The 20,647-nt window shown below is 32.9% G+C and overlaps 1 protein-coding gene across 1 annotated transcript in view; it reads right to left on the bottom strand.

The window, feature by feature from the left end:
• Positions 1–20,647, bottom strand: part of CCDC73 (coiled-coil domain containing 73) — a 250,565-nt gene that overhangs the window by 97,139 nt on the left and 132,779 nt on the right. Inside the window, exons 6-8 of the mRNA XM_037838965.1 lie at positions 20,481–20,516; positions 19,494–19,568; positions 5,509–5,547 (exon numbers count right to left, since the gene is read on the bottom strand). Coding sequence (XP_037694893.1) covers positions 5,509–5,547; positions 19,494–19,568; positions 20,481–20,516 — 150 coding nt within the window. The remainder of the gene's footprint in view (positions 1–5,508; positions 5,548–19,493; positions 19,569–20,480; positions 20,517–20,647) is intronic.

Below are 20,647 nucleotides of genomic sequence, written 5' to 3'. Positions count from 1 at the left end.
ATTCAGCAGTAAGCTAAGTGAAGGGAAAATGAAAGCAGTACTCTTAATAATTTAGAAATTATTTTTCTCTCTTAATCATGTGAATAATCAGGACATATCTAGATACATGTTTTGATTCCTTGTCCTTTCATTTTGTTGACATAATTTTGATGTGCATTATCAAAACAGGTAATTTTTCTGAAATTAATTTTAATAAATATAGCACTGAATTAAAAATGATATGAAAGACATCATATCTCTATCAATGACAGGGAAGGAATACAGTATAGTACAAAGTCTACTGAAACTGGGAGACATAATTGGCAAAAATGGCACCCTATACATAATCTAAGATGGGTCTTCACTTCTTTCAGATAAAAGAGCTTGTTTTACTATACTTAGAATATGACTTTATTAATAACCAAATGTATTCTTTTTGATAAAACAAAAACTTCAGTAAATAGACAATGAAACCCAAAATCTAAAGCATAATATAAAAAAATTTTAAAGAGAAATGTCAGGTTAATTGGATCAACAGTATTTTTTAATGGTTTTTATCCTGACTTGGCATTAGCAGAATCATTGGTTCACAACTTTCATTAATTTTTTCACCTGTTTCATTTCTGTGATGAGCAGTGCTAATATCAATAGCAGCATAGGCCCATAAATTGACACTCACTAATTATTTTCTGAATGGACTATTGTCCTCTAGAGTTCCGACAGTGGACATTTGTTAGATTTTGCTTGGGCAACATCCATTTCCCTTACATAAGAGTCCTACTATTTACTTTATTAAAATATTTCTTTCTTCTTACAATCTAGTAGGACTAAATTTGGGGATCCTATTCCTTAGTCAAGGGTAGGGAATATTACCCAAAATATACCAATTTATGTCTACCTTCTAGAAATATGAATCTTGAGCAAAAATATTATAAAACTAAAGGAGTTCAAGGATGATCCTATCCAGACTGATACGAAACCTCTTCATAGGTTCCTACATCCTGCTTCACACACTCTGGAATTACCCTGGTCTCTGTATGTTCTCAAACCCATTCTCCACTCTCTGGTTGATTGTGAGGTTTTGCATAGGTTAACCAGAGTCTATTCGTGTTGCTTAGAACTAAAGTACAGGCACAGTGGTCAAAAGCTAGTCTGCCTATCTTTAAATCCTGCCTCTGTGACTTGGTAGTTGTGTCACCTTTGGCAAGTTATCCACCTTGTCTTTAAATGGAGATTACAATAGTATCCCCCTCACAGGGCTGTTGTGAAGAAAAAATGAATTAATACATACAAAGAACTAAGAACAGTGACTATCACACATTAAGCACAATATACAATGATTTATTATTATTATTCCCTAAATGATAAAAGTTCCTTCAACACTTTCAATTAATTTTAATTTGGAATAAGAACATCCATCTTTAAAATTAAAAAAGAACACATATTACAAATTAAGTCATACTTATCTCCATAAATCTGACGAGAGCTTTTACTTTTTCAAAATTACTTTCTAATGACTTTAAGCAAAGTGATAATAATATTGGGAATGATTATGATAGATAAGTTAAAAGTTTCTCATGTTCTTCTGTGGGCTTTTCAAATTCACTTTTTAGTCATTTGAATTAATTGTGAAGCAGTAATAAATGTAAACAAGTTAACAGGTGTACTTAACTCCTGAAACATTACGCCCACCCAAGTAGTTACTATAATCAATAATTAAGCACTAAACAATAATGAACCATATTACCTTTCTCTAATATGCCACTTAAGATCAGAGAGCTATCATATTAGCTCTCAGTAGATGTATAGAAATCAACACAATTTCACTGAAAATTGACCTGAAGGCATTTTTTTTTCATTTCAAGGAATTTTTCAAATTTTCAATTCAAATCAGTATTTGTGCATCCTTTATGAGAATATTGTTCACTGCATATTTACACATGATCCCACAAAGAGTTCCTTAACCTTTCAGCTAAAAAATGGTGAATGAAATAGGCTGCTAATGCTTATAAAAGTTAACAATCCTGTTGGCTAAAAATACAAATATTTTTATAAATATAAAATACAAAGATACAAAGACAAGGTAGATAACTTGCCAAAGGTCACACAACTACTAAGTCACTTTAAGAGAAAGCTCTCTACACATTTGTGATATACTCTATTCCAACATCTTATGCTTGAGGCCAAAGTTTAATTAAATTAAAATGCAGTTTCTTTTGTTTGCATGACATAATCCTGATTTCAAATACATTAGCCTATTCAATGGTCATCATAAATACTGTTAAGACTTTCAAATAACTTGGTCCCCTATAGCTTATTAGCCCATATAAGTCCATAAGGGCCTAGTAGGCTGCCCTGAATTAATTTCGATAATGAGATGAAGAGGCCATTGGTTAAATTTGCCACTAATTGTGTAACTTACAGCAAATAGTTTAAATTTGGGGGAGAGCAACAATAAACAAGATTGGTTATACCTACTCGAGAGATCTAAGACCATCTTAAAGAATAATACAAATAAGTTGATGGTGCTATTATTAACACTTTAATATTATATACTTTATCATAATATTAAATATAGATTATTAAATTGAGATGACTAAGAAATAGTTAAGTGCACATGGTTTTTGTTCTTTTTACTTCTATATTCAATTTATATTATTATAAAAAATATAATACAATTTTTACTACTAAATATGAAGAATCCATCCACAAATAAATGTCAGGATTCATTGCTTTGTAAAAAACATGTGTACCTCATTTTAAATAAACTAATTATGAAAATCAAGATTAGGGAGAGAAAAGGCAGCACATGTATAAATATATAATCTGCAAACATTTACTTTACTGCCTCGAGCCATTTAAAATAGGAATAATATAATAATATTTACATATAACATTTTTAGAAATATATTTACTAACAAAAGGCATAGTTTTGCAATCTCTCCTTTTCCTATTTACTTAAGGAGACTAATTTGAAACTTTTATAAAATTAATTTCCCTTAAAATAATTAGTTTGTTATGAGTAAATTTTAGAGGAAAAGATACAAATCCAAAAATAAACTTCATATACTCTTTGTTTCTATTATCGCAATTATCTTTCAATTTCTTCAACATGAATTCAAACTAAGTCAATGGATTACGAATTTTTTAAACCTATGACATTTTTCTTAAGATATCCTAACCTTTTGAGTCACAAATATAAGGCATATACTAAATTAAAAATCTAAAGTTACACTGCTAATGATGTATGTGTGTACAGACATACATAATATTTATCATCATAGAGATTATTTCCAGGGAAGTCTTTAGTCTAAAAACATTCTACACTGAAAGGAAATATGTGGTGGTTCTCAATCATATCAAAATTTTCAATATTGAAAGCTTGTTTTCATTTAAAAAAGAAAAATTTTTTCTAAGTTTTTTCTTTAGAACAAAGTGATATACAAAAAGAAAAATATTGATCATTCTTAGGGTTATCTTTAAGATGATTTCGTTAAGTTTTTACTTCCTTCGTTAACCTTTGATAGCTCTCAGTTACACAACATAGTCACCTATACAGTAATCACTGAAGAAAACAGGAAAGATTTTCAGCAATGACCAAATCACAGAGTTAATTTGATGTTCTACAGTTTATTTTTAATGTATGTTTTGTGCATTCTTTATATTGATAATGACGGTGATTTTTTTCCAAGAGGAGGTTTGAGTACTTTTAGGGACGGATGAATCTTCAGCTTCATGATTGTGTTAATTTATTTAGGGACATATCACCACCTCTGCAAAACTACCAGATTTTTGAATTCCAAAAAGTCAAAAATTTAACAGTAGTTAAAAGCTCACCTACTCTTTTTTTTCACAAACTCTTTTTTCAAAGGTTCTTAACTATTTTTAAAATTATTTCTTTTCAAACACTTAACTTTATCTGTTTCTCCCCAAAGTCCTGCCTTGATATTAGTGGCTATTTTGTTCCCTGCCTTGCCCAAAGAATCTAGAATCAAATAGTATAAAATAATAATGATTGCTTTGAATAAGAAAAGATGAATTGAATTACTGAAGCTATATAGCACTTTGTCTAAACAGGTCATCTGGCTTATATAACGTAAGAATATTTAGAAAAAGATTATTTTTAACTTTTAAATCAATTATCTAAAAAAATTTTGTCAGAATGGGCATAAAATATTAAACATACATACCAACATACAAAATTATTTTAAGGCAGTTATTTAATATTTTGAACTGTCAGAAAAAAATTTTATGGCTATAAGTCAAATAGGTTCTTATGAGGCTGTAATTCACAATAACAAAAAGTTCAGAAGTGACCAAAAAATAGTGTAAGTATATTGCATGTTGCAATGTTTCTTTTAGATTATAAGTATTTGTTTGATGAAATCTTAAAGTGGAATAAAATAAAATACATTTTATGTTGCCTTTGATCTTTAACGTGTAGCGTTATCTCCCAGGTCAGAGGGCACATCATTCAATTTCACTATATTTTGTGTAAAACTACCGTAGCGTTGAAGATGACTTTCAGTACAAATGTCATGGTACTTAAAGCTAAACTGGAATCTAGTTTTTCAGCTTCTTAATTAAAATCACAGTTTAAAGTAGTCTGACAGTATGATCTTTATTCTTTCCAGTTGAACAGCAACAGAACTTTCACATCTTTTATTCAATCAACCTTAGCAATCTTTTTATAGCTCTTTTATTTTCTAACACACCAAAACAATTTCAAGAAGCAAAATACTTTATGTTTTTGTATTTAATGTCATAAGGAGTAATCTCTCATTTCTTATTTCTCATGTATATAATACATAACCTTATTCAAAAATTAATTTTACTTGCCATGTAAGTTTGCTCCAAAGAATGAAGATTGGAAGAGCATAAACCCACCTAAGATGACCTCCAAAGATTTAAGTGATACGGGATAATTTTGCTCAATAAAAAACACAGAAAAAAAAATACCATTCTGAATCAAAGAGGACTGGAAAGGGAGAATATGAAAGTACATATTCTGTAAAAAATTAAGCTCTTAAAATGCAAACATCAATTTTTAATATACTATAGAAGAGGAAAGCACAACAAATAAATACTTGTTGAATGATAAAGGATGAGTACCATATCCCAAGTGTATTTGAATGCTACTTCATATTTATGTTATTTCAATTTTTCAGACTATAATAAATAACTACATGTTTGCATAATTGCCTGGAAAACATTAATAAAACAAGAGGTTTTAGAGTGTTGTTTATTTTTTGTCTTTAATATAAGACATCTATCAACAATTTGGGAATTACGTAAAATCTACTTATTTTATTTTATAATATATAAGTACTATGTAATCTGGAAATAAATTTGTGAAATAATCAATTTAAGCTGTATTTTAAATAATAAGTAAGGCCTTTGAAAGGGATAGTAATAACCAGTTTCAGTGATTCCTTTCTGTATTATAAATGTCTCATTTATATTGACAAAAATACTATTTACCTTATAAGAAATACAAGAAAAATATGTATAATTTTGCAATTTCCTTACCATTTCACTCACTTTCTTCTGTAAAGAATATTTGGAAACCTGAAAAACATGGGGGGAAATTTTATTAAAAATTTTTAATTATCTATTACCAATTCCTTCTGATATTAAAATTGAATGTTATAAAATGTGGCATTTGTCTTCTATACACCATTTATTTCCTTTAGTGGCATTTTTTTTCAAAATTTTATTTACAATAACTTTCTTCCTTATAACCAAACAATATATTCATTTCTTTATTCAACACATATTTATGAAGAACCTACTAGTATATGCTAGACTTTTTCCTTAGGACCCAGCAGTGAACAAAACATACAAAGTTTCTGCCCTTAAGTTTCTTTCTTGTGGGGGTGGGGACAGACAGATAATGCACATTAAAAAGTATAGCATGTAAGAGTGATAAATACTAAGAAGAAAAATAAAGCAAGGTGTATAGGGCGAACAATCTAGTAGAGTTTGCTACTTCACATTAGCTCTTCAGAAGAAAATTTGAAAAAAGCCAATAAGAATAAATTTTTTTTAACTGACAAAGCACCTCACATCCAGAGAAAACAGTCGTTAACACTGTGGAACTTTCAGAACTTTTTCTGTGCATTTACACTTTAAAAGAGAGCCACCAGGGAGAATAATAACATATGTACTATTTTGTAATCTATTTTTAGTTAATATATACTAAACACATTTCTATGACAATTTAATCTAGAGCATAACTTTTTTCCAACAAAGTCCTTTATTTGAGTCACACTGGTTCTTTTCTTTTTTTTAAGGTAAAATTCCTATAAAATACAAAATTTTAAAGTGTATAATTCAGTGGTATTTAGTGTGTTCATAATGTTTATCACCCCGTAAGAACAGTCCTAAGTAATCACTCCTTACCACTGGTTCTTTTTTTTTCTATTAAACTTTATAGATTTACAGAAAAGAGGCAAAGATAGGACAGAGAATTTCCATATGCCACATGCCCACTTTCCCCTAATACTAACATCTTACATCAGCATGGTACAGTTGTCAAAATTATTGAACCAATACTGATATATTATTACTAATTAAAGTCCATACTTTATTCAGATTTACTTAGTTCTTCTAAGCTTTTTATTTTGAAATAATTTCAAACTTACAGGACAGTTGCAAAAATAATACAAAACCCATACAGAGAACTCCAACATACCCCTACCCACCTAGATACCAGATCCACCAACTTTTAACATTTTGTCACATTTACCATGTCATTCTATACATCCATCCATCCATCCATTTTCTAAACATATGAGTAGACTGTATACTTCATGCTACTTTAACACAATATCTTAATGTACATTTCCTAAGAACTCAGATATTCAATTAACTACAGTTACCAAGTTCAAGAAATTTAACAATGGTATAAAGCTTACAGTGTATATTCCAATTTTTTCATTTATCCTTTTAGGTCTTTTCTCCTCCATTATTAGATCTGGATCATGTTTTGCATTTAATTGTCACTGTCACTTTAGTCTCTGTCTCTCTTTGTTTTAATCGTGGAAACACATATGCAACATAAACATCCCCATCTCAACCACTCCCAAGTACATCATTCAGTGGGACTAGTCACATTCACAATGTTGTGCTACTGTCACCATCATCTATCATCAGAAGTTTCCCTACACCCATTATTCGTTAACTCCCCATTCCTCTTCCCCACAATCTGTCCTATATACTTCCTCTGTCTCTGTGAATTTGCATATCCTACTCAGAATAACTTTTAATGGTTACATAGAATTCCACTGTTTAACTTTACCGCAGTTTACTAATCACCTCTTTTTTGAAGGTTTGCCAAGTTTTCAACTTTTCACTATTATGAACTACACTGAAATAAACATGTTTGAACCTAGAACTTGATGCATGTCTACAGTTATTCATTTCAGGAGGATAAATTCCAAGAAGCAAAATTCCTAAGATTTGTTCATTTTTATAGGCTTTTTCTTGTTATTGTTACATAGTCCTCCAGATAGGCTGACCAAGTTAAACTCCAACCAGCTGTACATCAGTGCTCATTTTCTCATACCTTCCTTATAATTGTTAAATTTTAGATAAAAATATAACAGATATTGCTTCAAATTTCCTAATAAATAAATTTTACTACCACAAATGAGCTGATAATTTATTTCATTTCAGTGGAATGGTTTAGGTGTGATTCATTCCTTCAACAAATATTTATTGAGCACTTACTATAAATAAAGTATGAATGTGGACAATGAAATACAACACTGGAGGCAAAAACCTTCCAACTCAGTTTAAATTATAGGGGAGATAGACAATAAACAACTTAAGTTAAAATATATGCCATATTAGATATTGATAAGTGTTAAAGAAAAATAATAAAGCAAGAAAGGAATTACATAGGACATCAGGAAAGGCCTTCTGAGATGGTAACTTTAAAGTAAAGACTCAACAAAAATAAAGAAGAACATTCCAGCAAGTGCAAAGGCCCTCATGTGGGACAATGCCTGTTTTGTATGAGGAACAACAAGGAAGTCAATGTGGCTAGAATGTAGTGGGTGAGGAGAAGAACGGCAGAAGCTGAGTTCAGAGAGGGTTAAGGGTAGGTAGGGGTCCAGATCATTGTAGGCCTTGTAATCCATGATAGGGATTTAGACTTCTTCACTGAATGAGACAGAAAGTCACTGGAGAATTCTAAATACAAATGTGACATGTTCTAACTTGCTTTTTTAAAACATCACTTTGACTGTTAACGCTAAAGAGGAACAGAGTTGGAAGCAGAGAAATGACTTAATAGGCTACTGCAGTGATCCAGGTGAAAGAGGATGATTGGTTAGAGTAGGCTGTTGGCAGTGGAGGTAGTGAGTAGTAGTTAGATTCTGGGTTATGAAGGGACAGGTTACAGAATTCCCAAATGGAAAAAAAGGAATTCTCATGAACTGAGTGGAAATGACTAAAGCAGCAACTTGTTTTCAGAAGGAATTTTAGGAACTTCGTTTTGAACATATTGAGTGTGAGCTATTTTTTTTACACATCCAAGTGAAGACATTAAACAGTCAATTCAGGTTGGATTTAGGGCTGGAAATTTACACTTGGAAGTCATCAGCATGTAGATCCCATTTTAAAGATATGAGCCTGGATGAGATTAAAGTACTTTTTAAGGCACACAGAACAAAAGCGTAGTAAAGGGTAGAGATCGTCTTAAAAAATGAAAAGGCAAAATTCAGTACATTATCACTCTAATCCTGCATTTAGTATCTGCTACCATTAATCAAAGGAAACCAATACATCTAGAGAAAATTTATCAAATTATTTCAGTCACTACTCTACAGATGTTATCACTTCTGCATTTATATATTTCTGAATCACGATCCACAGCCACATTTTATCAACCCCTCTAGAGCACTGCTCAACCCGTAAAACTACCATGTGGCTGCATTCCTATGATGCTTAAGTCAAATTTGAAAGTAAGATAATTAAGATTGACATGCAATCTTTGACTACTGTATTTAATGTTTCATTATTTCTTAATTCTAAAAACCACATAAGAATTGATTTAAATTTCAGATACAGGCATCTTTCTAGTACAGGAATAAAACTATACTGATACTAGTTTAAATATTAACTCTTGAAGGCAAGCTCAAATGTGAATACTAATGTTTTTCTATTGTAGTTATCTCTCACTTTATGGAAAATTTTAGGAAATTTATAGTTCACTATAAAACATTTCTGTAAAACAAGCCTTATTTTTCCATTAATTTTCCATTAATTAGATTTATGATACTCAGGAATATAGCCTCCGAAAATACTATGTCAAAAACATTTGACATCTTCCTTTTCCTGAATAATTCAGTCCTAAATTCATTAGGTGGGGCAGACCAAGGCAAGGTAGATATCCTTGGGGAAGGGGGCTGGGGAGGTAGGTTGCAGCATTCCAGAACAGGTTATCAGGTCTGAATGGGGAAAGGAGGATTCCTCATGGTGGGGCAGGCAGCCTACTGTGGGAAGTCAGAAGCTGGGCGGGATGAGGGGGTGATCCTGCAAAAGGGCCACTCAGCTCGAGAAGTCTGAATCCGAGGATAAAAGGTTTCCATATAGGGAAGTAGATGGCAGCAAAAATGGTAGATTGGTTACTTCAAGGGTGATTTATCAAATAAAGTAAATATATTAAGGATAATAAAATGAGATTTTTCACTGAAAGAGAAGAAAGGTATAAACATGGAAAAGGAAATAAACTAAAATGAAACCTGTGGTATTGGATGGGAATTGGAGGTAGTGTAAATTCCTGCTTTCAACATATACAGATTGATACATGTTATATATCATATGATATATATATAATAAACATAAATGTAAATGTGTGCTTATATATGTATGCATATATATACACACATTTATTCCTAGCTCTATCCACTGAGAGGGTCTGGGAGCAGCAACATCTCAATAGCTATGAGTATAATAGTACCCATATCTTGGCTTCTACATACCATTTTCAACTAAAAGGAACCAGGGCAACTTAGAGAAATGGTTGATTCAAGAGCAAGATCAGGTGAAGTATAAGGTTATCCTAGCACATCTTTTTTTTTTTTTTTGACCTGAGAGCAAGGAAATGCTCAAGGAATGATGAAGACAGTTCAAAAGAACTCAAAAACCAGCTTGAATGGATTCCCACTGGTCAAACAAAGGCAATGAGCATCAAAATAAATAACGATAGTCATGGATTTTAACACACTGAATAAGAAACTATGAGTCTCTACTGATATAAATCAATAGGTGAATATATGAAAAGTTTAATGAGAAATGTGATATCTACATGGCTTCAAAGTACCCCCCCACAAAATATTTACTGATTACAAAAGGGAAAATACTAACTTCACAGTGGAGAAATTTGTCAGCTACTATCTTAATCAAATGATCAAAGTGAACATTACCAATAATGAGACAAACTGAAATCATGAATCTATTTGATAGGTTTCAGTAATAAGAAATGGCATTACTTCTGTCATATCCTGCCAAAGATGCATAAACTAAAATTAATCATGAGGAAACATACAAATCCAAATTGAAGGACATTTTATAAAATAAATGGCCTATAATCCTCAAGAGTCTCAGTCATAAAAATCAAAGAAATAGTAGGGAACTGTTCCAGACTTAAAGAGAATAAAGAGATATAACAGTGCAATGTGGAATTCTAAACTGGATCCTTTTGCTATAAAAGATCTTATTAGGACAATTGGTGAAACGTGAATGAGTCTCAGTATTAGATTATTGCTATTTATCAATGCTAACTTCCTGATTTTGCTGGTTATATTACAGTTTTGTAGAATATCTTGAATTATAGAAAATAAATATTACAGTATTTGGGGTAGGTAATGGGTCAACAGATTGACAAATTACTCTCAAATTGTTCAGAAAAAATAAGTTCTTTGTATCATACTTCCCACATCTTTGTAAGTTTATGATAGTTTCAAAAAAAGTAAGTGATTTTAAAAGTAATGAGGACTGAACTAATGTGAAATGCTTGAAAATATAGCATTAACAAAAATAGTGTAGGTTAAATACCCATGTGCCATTAACAAAACAGGAAACCCAAACTCAACATTTTTAGTGTGAGAGCTAACGCTTCAGTAATCCAGGAACCACAACCCCCAGGTATTGCCTCTAGTGGCTAAATTAAGGTTTAAATGCCCATTAGGGGACAGAGCCAAGACAGCTGAAATTAACGTTGTGCGTAAAGAAAGGTCTAGAAGTGCTATTAATTGTGGAAAAGAAAAGAACTTAGCCCACCAGCTCCAAGAAATAACAAAGAAGCTTGTCTTTCCCTGGAACCCTGAGAGAAAAAACAAAAATTCTTCCATGAGAAACTGAAAAATCTAAACTTGTAGCACAAGCATGATATGCACATACTAAGATGATAAATTAATGTAATCTCCAGTTCTGTATCAGTGAAACCTCTGAGGCTTGGGACAGAAGCAAATGCAGAAGAGCTCTGTAGAAAGAACTCCACAATGCAACATTCTTAGAACTATATAGCCTCCATTGAAGAGAGGCTCTAATTTAAAACTTATGAACCAGTGATATCAAGATGGCACTGTAAGACATCCCCATGAACGTCCCCCGTCAGAAACTGCTAAATAAAAGGGCAGATTCAACTCTCTTAGAACTCTGGAGGTCTATGGAGACTGAAGAACAACTTAAGGAATGCTGAATTGGGGAAAAAAAAATCTACCTTAAAAATGGTAGAACGACAGGACAAATTTGCCAGTCCTGATCTCTCCCTCTTGTTAGGATCCCCTTGATTTAGATGTCTCACAGAGAACGTTTCGAGGCCAAAGCACCTTCTACCAGGGTTTTTTAACTACAGAGCCACTTATTGCAGTGGTTTAGCAATGCACATGCATTCAAACACATTATTCCCCCAAAGCCAGTATGTTTTATTATTATTATTTTTGTGTTTGACTTAAGATAGTTGAATGAGTTCATTTTCATTTATAAGCATTACATTAATTCCCATGCAAAAACCAAGACTGCACATGCAGTCAAAATTCAACCTATGAGTCTGAATAATCAAGATCAAAACCAAAATGCTGCTTGACTTTTCAAATGCATAACTAATTCTTTGACATTTGCTCTATAGCTACTCGTTAAATTGTACTTTGAAAGTTATCACCTTTCTGTATATATCTTGTATTTCACAATAAGGAAAGAACTCAACTGTGGAACTGTAACCCATAACATTCTTCGAAATTACCTATGTAACTATTACCTATATAAGGAAATAAGTGAAATTGTGGAACTGTAACCCATAATATTCTTTGAAATTTGCTCCTAACCACCCGTGAATCATACTTAGAAAGTTATCACTGTTATGTATATATGTTAAATTTCACAAAAATAATGTATTTAAAAAAAAGGTGGAACAACAAGATCCTGCTATTCACTTGAGAACTGTCCAGAAGGTCAGATAGTACACTGGGACAAGAGTTCCGAGAAATGATAAAGTGCCGTGAGCTGCCCTTGACAGTATGCTCCCCCACCCCCGCAGCCTTCCTCCTTTCCTTTCCTTGCTGCTGCTGCTGCTGCAAAAAAAGTATCTTTCAACTTGCAAAAAACATAGTAAAAAGGGATAGACAAATCTTTTGTTAAGAAAAGGATTATTGTAATTCCAATTAGAAAGCTGTAGAACTAAGAATGCTTTTTTCATATTCCCAACACTGGAATCTTTGCTTTGTTATCACTTGTCCATCTTTCTCTAGACTACAAAATTACTTAGATGCCTAAGAATTCTTTATAGATAAATATATACACTCAAAGCTCCAGTAATTTATTTCTCTTTTGTCAATGTGGTTAGGAACAATTTAATAAAATCACGCTTCAATAGTTGAAACCACACATTATGTAATAAATATGCCTTGGGTTCTGTAAGAGGAATATCTTAATTCATAAATTCAGTTCACCACCTGACAACTGAGGCAGAGATTGAAACCCAAGGATTGCCGGCAAACCACCAGAAGCTAAGAAGAGGCAAGGAAGGATTTTCCCCTACAGATTTAGGGCTTCTATCCTCCAGAACTGTGAGGTGATAAAGTTTTGTTGTTTTAAGCCACCCAGTTTTTAGTACTTTGCCATCCGGTTTGTGGTACTTTATTATAGAAGTCCTAGAAAACTAAGACAGCCAGCTATCCCATTACACACAATACAGTTTTTACACCTTCTACTTACCCTCTCTATTTGCCTTCTCTCAGAGGATGAATGAAAACCTCTCCCCTCAGCCTACTCCCAATATCCCGAGTAGAAAATGTGGATTTGTAATTGCTTCACAAAATGGTCTTGTTTGGGAGATGCTGATATACTTCAATTTCCTCACTGTATCTGAAGCAAACTGAGTCTCCGGAAGACAAGGTATCTGACCCAAAGGATCATGTAATAAGTCATTAAAAGCAGAAACAGTTTACTTAAAATCTTCAGGACAATAAACAATGTATCTTTATTTAGCCCTTTAGGCATAATTCAGGTGTTTTTGGTGTATGGTGGTTTTTGTTTCTGTTTGTTTTGGTTGGAGTTAAATAAGTGGAGTTATTAAGCAATGAGTTCCTTAAGAAATGGCACTGTCTTATTTCTTATTTCTAGTACCTAGCACATAGTAGATGTGACCTTCTGAAAGAAAAAAGGGAAGAAAAGAAGTAACTAACTAGAGAAGTAGAGTAGGGAGGGAGGTTGGTGGTACTAAGAGGCTGTGAACTTCCTTTGCCTATTGAATTTATATCATATCCTTAACTGAACAGGAATTTTAAGTTTCTTTAACTTTGGAGGGAAAATCTCAAAAACCTTTACTGCTCTACACTGTTCATATATCATGTTCAGCAGACCATGAGGTACCCTATACTAAGTCATGGGTTGAACAAGGCAAAACAAATCCTTACAGCTCTTGCACAGAAGGTCAGCCATATGAAGGAATTTCTTTTGTTTTGAAAATATTCTCTACATTATCTAGATAATTAAACACCCATGAATGACAGCAAATGAAATAATTTAAGAAGGAATGTTAAAAGAACAAAGCACTTATAACAAAATTAATATTCTTTTATTGACATGTTAGTAAGAAAAAAAAGCAATGCTTTTCAAAGCCTTACCAAGAGACTATAAACTAGGCAAAACTAAAGATAAAAATTATGCCTAGTAAACACACTGTCAGAAAAAAATTAGAGGGTCTTTAAAAATAGCTACAACGGTAATTCTGTTTTCTCAATTACAAGAACAATTTAAAAATTTCTCCAAATCATTAGAAAAAAAGTTCACCCACTGGGATCATTTAAACTGAATATCTAAGTAAGGTATGGTAAGAATCACAACACTTTACAGCTAAGAAATTTAACAATCACCTAAATTAATTTCATTTTATCTTCATCTACCAGGTTTTATTTTTGCAATTTATTTAAATTAAGACCCTTAAAATGTTAGTCAAAGTAACAAATGGACATGAAAAAAATAATTTAGAAGATTCATAATGAAAAACAATATCCACTGGTTCCACTCCTCATCATTCCTGGACAACCCATTGTAACCCCAAACAGCCCACTGTAACCCTATCTGTTTTCCCTTCTTCTGGTTACTTTCCCAACTGTAAATAATATGATTATATTGCTACTTCATTATTTATCAACATTACACAAGATCAATTCCGCATGAGAAAGATGAGAATTTAGTCTTCCTACACTACTCCCAACTCTCTTATCTAAGTTCTAATAATTTCATTATTTTAAATTTTTCTTAGTTACTATGGTTAGTTAAAATATTTGAACCCCTTTTTCTTGTTCCATCAACTTTAAAAGAACATTGCTTGAAGGAGAGGCTAGGCCTCCCTATGGTTGTGCCTAAGAGCCTCCTCCCGAATGCCTCTTTGTTGCTCAGATGTGGCCCTCTCTCTCTGGCTAAGCCAACTTGAAAGGTGAAATCACTGCCCTCCCCACTACGTGGGATCAGACACCCAGGGGAGTGAATCTCCCTGGCAACGTGGAATACGACTCCCGGGGAGGAATGTAGACCTGGCATCGTGGGACGGAGAACATCTTCTTGACCAAAAGGGGGATGTGAAAGGAAATGAAATAAGCTTCAGTGGCAGAGAGATTCCAAAAGGAGCCGAGAGGTCACTCTGGTGGGCACTCTCATGCACACTTTAGACAACCCTTTTTAGGTTCTAAAGAATTGGGGTAGCTGGTGGTGGATACCTGAAACTATCAAACTACAACCCAGAACCCATGAATCTCAAAGACAGTTGTATAAAAATGTAGCTTATGAGGGGTGACAAGGGGATTGGGAAAGCCATAAGGACCACACTCCACTTTGTCTAGTTTATGAATGGATGAGTAGAAAAATAGGGGAAGGAAACAAACAGACAAAGGTACCCAGTGTTCTTTTTTACTTCAATTGCTCCTTTTCACTCTAATTATTATTCTTGTTATTCTTGTGTGTGTGCTAATGAAGGTGTCAGGGATTGATTTGGGTGATGAATGTACAACTATGTAATGGTACTGTGAACAATCGAAAGTACGATTTGTTTTGTATGACTGCGTGGTATATGAATATATCTCAATAAAATGAAGATTAAAAAAAAAAAAAAAAAAAGACATAATGCTGAGCAAAATAAGCCAGGCACAAAAAGAGAGATATTGTATGTTACCACTAATGTGAATTCTGTGAAAAATGTACAATGTTTTATACTGTAGAATGTAGGGGACCTAGAGATACCAATTAGTGGAGGGGGAATGATAATCTAATAAGAACAGATAAACTATGGAGGGTAATCTCAATGTTATGGGAATGCTCAGGAATGATTATGGTTTGTAAACTTTCTTGGATATAGTAAGATCATGTTGGAAGCAATAGAGTTATTTTAGGTTTTTTTTTCTCTTATTCCTTTGTTTTCTTAGGGGTTGTTAATTTTCTTGGGGTATGGTAGGAACATGCTGGAAGCAATGTAGTTATTTTAGATTATTTGTTTTTCTTACTCCTCTGTTTGGACATGGTTTATTAATTTTCTTGGGGTATGGTAGGAACATATTGGAAGCAAAGTAGTTATTTTAGGTTATTTGTTTTCCTTACTCCATTGCTTTGTTTGAAATGTTGTGGGGTTTTTTTGGTTGTTGTTTGCCTGTTTGTTTTTAATTTTTTGATAAACAAAGTTAAAAAATAGAAAAAAAATCAGTAGAAAAATGGGAGTAAAAACTAAATGACAAATAGGGTGGGATGGGGGGATGGTTTGGGTATTCTCTTTTCACTTTTATTTTTTATTCTTATTCTGATTCTTTCTGATGTAAGGAAAATGTTCAGAAATAGATTGTGGTGATGAACGCATAACTATATGATCATACTGTGAACAGTTGATTGTATACCATGGATGACTGTATGGTTGGTGAATATATTTCAATAAAACTGAACTAAAAAAAAAAAAAAAAAAAAGAACATTGCTTGAAGGAGAGGCTAGGCCTCCCTATGGTTGTGCCTAAGAGCCTCCTCCCGAATGCCTCTTTGTTGCTCAGATGTGGCCCTGTCTCTCTAGCTAAGCCAACTTGAAAGGTGAAATCACTGCCCTCCCCCCTACGTGGGATCAGACACCCAGGGGAGTGAATCTCCCTGGCAACGTGGAATACGACTCCCGGGGAGGAATGTAGACCTGGCATCGTGGGACGGAGAACATCTTCTTGACCAAAAGGGGGATGTGAAAGGAAATGAAATAAGCTTCAGTGGCAGAGAGATTCCAAAAGGAGCCGAGAGGTCACTCTGGTGGGCACTCTTATGCACACTTTAGACAACCCTTTTTAGGTTCTAAAGAATTGGGGTAGCTGGTGGTGGATACCTGAAACTATCAAACTACAACCCAGAACCCATGAATCTCAAAGACAGTTGTATAAAAATGTAGCTTATGAGGGGTGACAATGGGATTGGGAAAGCCATAAGGACCACACTCCACTTTGTCTAGTTTATGGATGGATGAGTAGAAAAATAGGGGAAGGAAACAAACAGACAAAGGTACCCAGTGTTCTTTTTTACTCCAATTGCTCTTTTTCACTCTAATTATTATTCTTGTTATTTTTGTGTGTGTGCTAATGAAGGTGCCAGGGATTGATTTGGGTGATGAATGTACCACTATGTAATGGTACTGTAAACAATCGAAAGTACGATTTGTTTTGTATGACTGTGTGGTATGTGAATATATCTCAATAAAATGAAGATTAAAAAAAAAAAAAAAGAATATTGCTTGATAATACCATCAACTTCTCACAATACCTTTACTTTTGTATTGACAAGGTGAATAATATTTAAATATTTTTCTGTAACCATAATTATGTCTTTCTTGTTTTGTTTATAGGTTTGGTGATGTGGAGCTACATACCCCAGAAAAACATGTTCTTAAACTTAATCCATTCCTGTGGGTGTGAACCCATTGTAAGCAGGACCTTTTGATGAGGTTACTTCAGTTAAGGTGTGGCCCAACTCAGTCAAGATGGGTCTTAATCCTATCATGGAGTCCTTTATAAGCAGACCGAAATCCAGACAGAGAGAAAGCCACAGAGGGAGCAGCCAGAAGCTGAAAGTCAGTGGAACCCGGAAGAGAAGGGAAAGACCAGGAGAGGCTGCATGTGCACCGCTATGTGACAGAGGACCCAAGGTACAAGGATTGCTGGCAGCCTGCCCTGGAACACAAGTCTTCGAGAAGAAAGTGTCGTCGTGATGAGGCCTTGCTTTGGACTTCTAGCCTCAAAATCAAAACCATGAGCCAATAAATTCCCATTGTTTAAGCCAATCCATTGCATGGTATTTGCTTGAGCAGCCAAGGAAACTGAAACCTAGGTTAATTCTAAAAATTGGAAGCCAACAGTGTTTACATTATTACAAACAATATAGATATTATTTAACACAGAGCCCAACAGGGTGCTATTACTCCATTTCCTTCTCTATAGATCCAACACACCATTTGAAGGATGCTTTTACTAGAGTCAAGACCAAATGTATTCTCTTTTCTTATACTCCATCAATTTGCTCAGAATTAAACCAAATTTTAATTTGTTTTATATATTTCTTGTACAGTTATCTTTTTCCCTGGAGTTTCTAGTCACTTTCTACTTCTTATGTTGAAACAAGAAACAGGATTCTTTACTATATCATTAATATCTTCCAGCTTCTTATTCATTCTATCTGAGGCATGCATTTTCTAAGAATAAAGATTTTCTCTTTTTCTTGAAAGCATTCTTCTTGGAACTCACTGATTTAATTTACTTAATTTATTATTAATTCTTTATCATTATTTACTTAATTTTACTTAATTTACTTTTCTTTACATTATTAAATCAAAGTAAAAAAAGAAATCCAAAATAAAAACAGCTTAATCTCTCAAATCAGGAAAATAATGGCTATAAATTAATAATATAATCTAATACACATTCATATTCAAAATTCCCCATTGTCCTCCCAATTTTTTTATGGCTGTTTTTTTTCCCTCTGACTCACGATCCAGTAAAGTTCGTGCATTGCACTTGGTAGTTATTATCTCTTTAGCTTCTTTTAATCCAGAACAGTTCCCCCGCCTCTCATTTTTTTCATGACATTCAATTTTTTTTAATACTCCAGACCAATTGTCTTATAAAATGTCCCATATTATGATTTTTGTCTCACTCTTTCTTCATGATTAGATTTGGGTTAATAATTGTGACAAAAAAATACATAGATGAAATTATGTGCCTCTTATAATATAATAACAGTGGACCCATGGAAAGGTTGTCCAACTATTAACTCTGCTAGATTTGATGACTTGATTAAGGTAGTGACTGTCAGTTCCTCCTCCACCATAAAAAATAATTTTCTCTTTGTAATTAATATTATGTTATCTATTGGGTAATACTTTGAGATCATGTGAATATCTTCTTCTCCCACAATTTTGTTTTCTTTTTTTTTAACTTGTTACCCATTTTATGGCTTGTCTTCCCCACTAGAATGTAAGCTCCATAAGGGCAGAGACTTTTGTCTTTTATATGCTCTGCTGTATCCCCAGTACTGAGAACAGTGCTTGTGACACGGTAGGCCATAAATAAATATATATTGAATGAATCATTATCAGTTGTATGCCTCTGTAATCTCTGTGAGACTATGAACAATTTGACAGCAAGGGTGATGTTTTCTTAGTCTTTATGCTCCCAGCAAATAAACACAGTTTTTAAAGATCTTGGATAAGTCAGTTATAATAAATTTGCCTAGCTTGTTTTTCTCCTATATAGAGTATTTAAAAAACAATATTTATCTATTTCATCATATTACTGTGAAAAATAATGACAGCTGCTTTAATAGTTCTTTTAAAATCAAAGATGATGAAGCAAAAACCCTAATTTGAACTCCAAGATATTCAGGAAAAAAAGTATTAAATTCCATAATATATGATATTTCATTAACCAAAAACTGAATTTTGTCAGCCGTGCTTTGTTAACTTATATATTTAATAGTGTTACTGATAACTTTACCTGTAATGCTTTTAATGTTTCCTTCAATCCTTCTATCTCTTTTTCTTTTATTTCTGTAGCAAGTTGATATTTTCCCTTTAAGTAGAAAGATAGATTTCAGTATTCTCTAATATAAATGATATTATAAAAGGGGAAAACAGAAGAGCTCAAGAACCAAAATCTCTATTTTGAACCAAATACTTCATGGTTCAAACTTGTATTTGCACTACAAATTACATTTCTAATGACTTCAAAATGTCATAAAATTACAATAAGGGCTCTATCATGAAATGGAAAAACATGTTATAACAACAAATCATTTTATCAGTAGAGCACTCCTACCAGATAACTTACAGAGACTAATTATTTTAATTCATGCAGCTAGAATAAATAGATCCCAAATAGTAAGATGCAAGTATATTTATCTTATGAATATAAGGATATGGGAGAATTTTTAAAAGAAGGTCTTTTGCTAAAAATAATACACTATAAGTTATTAATATTCTAAACAGAATATTAATTAATATAATTAAAAATGTATTAACAATTAAATAGCTAGAGAAAATATTTAGTGCCAGATAATTCAGGTTTGTTCAGAGTTGTGTCCTCTTTGCCAGCTGGTATGTACCCAGGTACAAATATTTCAATGATTTTTGAAGAAGGTAATTACATTGAAAAGCACTAAAAGTATATTATAGTTAATAGAAACATTGTAGCAGAGTGGAAAGAGCACTAACTAGGGAACTAAAGAAATCTGCGTTTAAGTCCCATCTTAACTACTTCAAAGTGGGACATTTGGCAAGTCATTTAATCTTACTAAGCATCAGTATTCTCAGTAGGAAAAAGGCAGAGGTCAGGTAACATGATTCCCTTGGGTCCCTTTTTGATAAGATTCTAAGTGATCAATATTCTCCATCAGTTGATAATTAATACTCCTGTCCATTGTAATGAACAATTGATATTAAATGCAGTTACCTATGCTTTCAATTATTTTTAAAATATAAATACCTTTTCTTCTTCCAAGGCACACATCTTCATTTGCAACTGATAAACAATTTTAAAAATAGGTAAGTAAACTGTTAACCATGACTTATGCTGGTCAGAGAGATTATAAAATTTTTTACATGCCTATATCATTTGAACTTAATATGATGTGAATATACTACTTTTACGTT

The sequence above is a fragment of the Choloepus didactylus genome, chromosome 6 (genome assembly GCF_015220235.1).
Source record: "Choloepus didactylus isolate mChoDid1 chromosome 6, mChoDid1.pri, whole genome shotgun sequence".
Taxonomy (NCBI): domain Eukaryota; kingdom Metazoa; phylum Chordata; class Mammalia; order Pilosa; family Megalonychidae; genus Choloepus; species Choloepus didactylus.
This window is presented reverse-complemented; position numbering and strand designations above follow the sequence as displayed.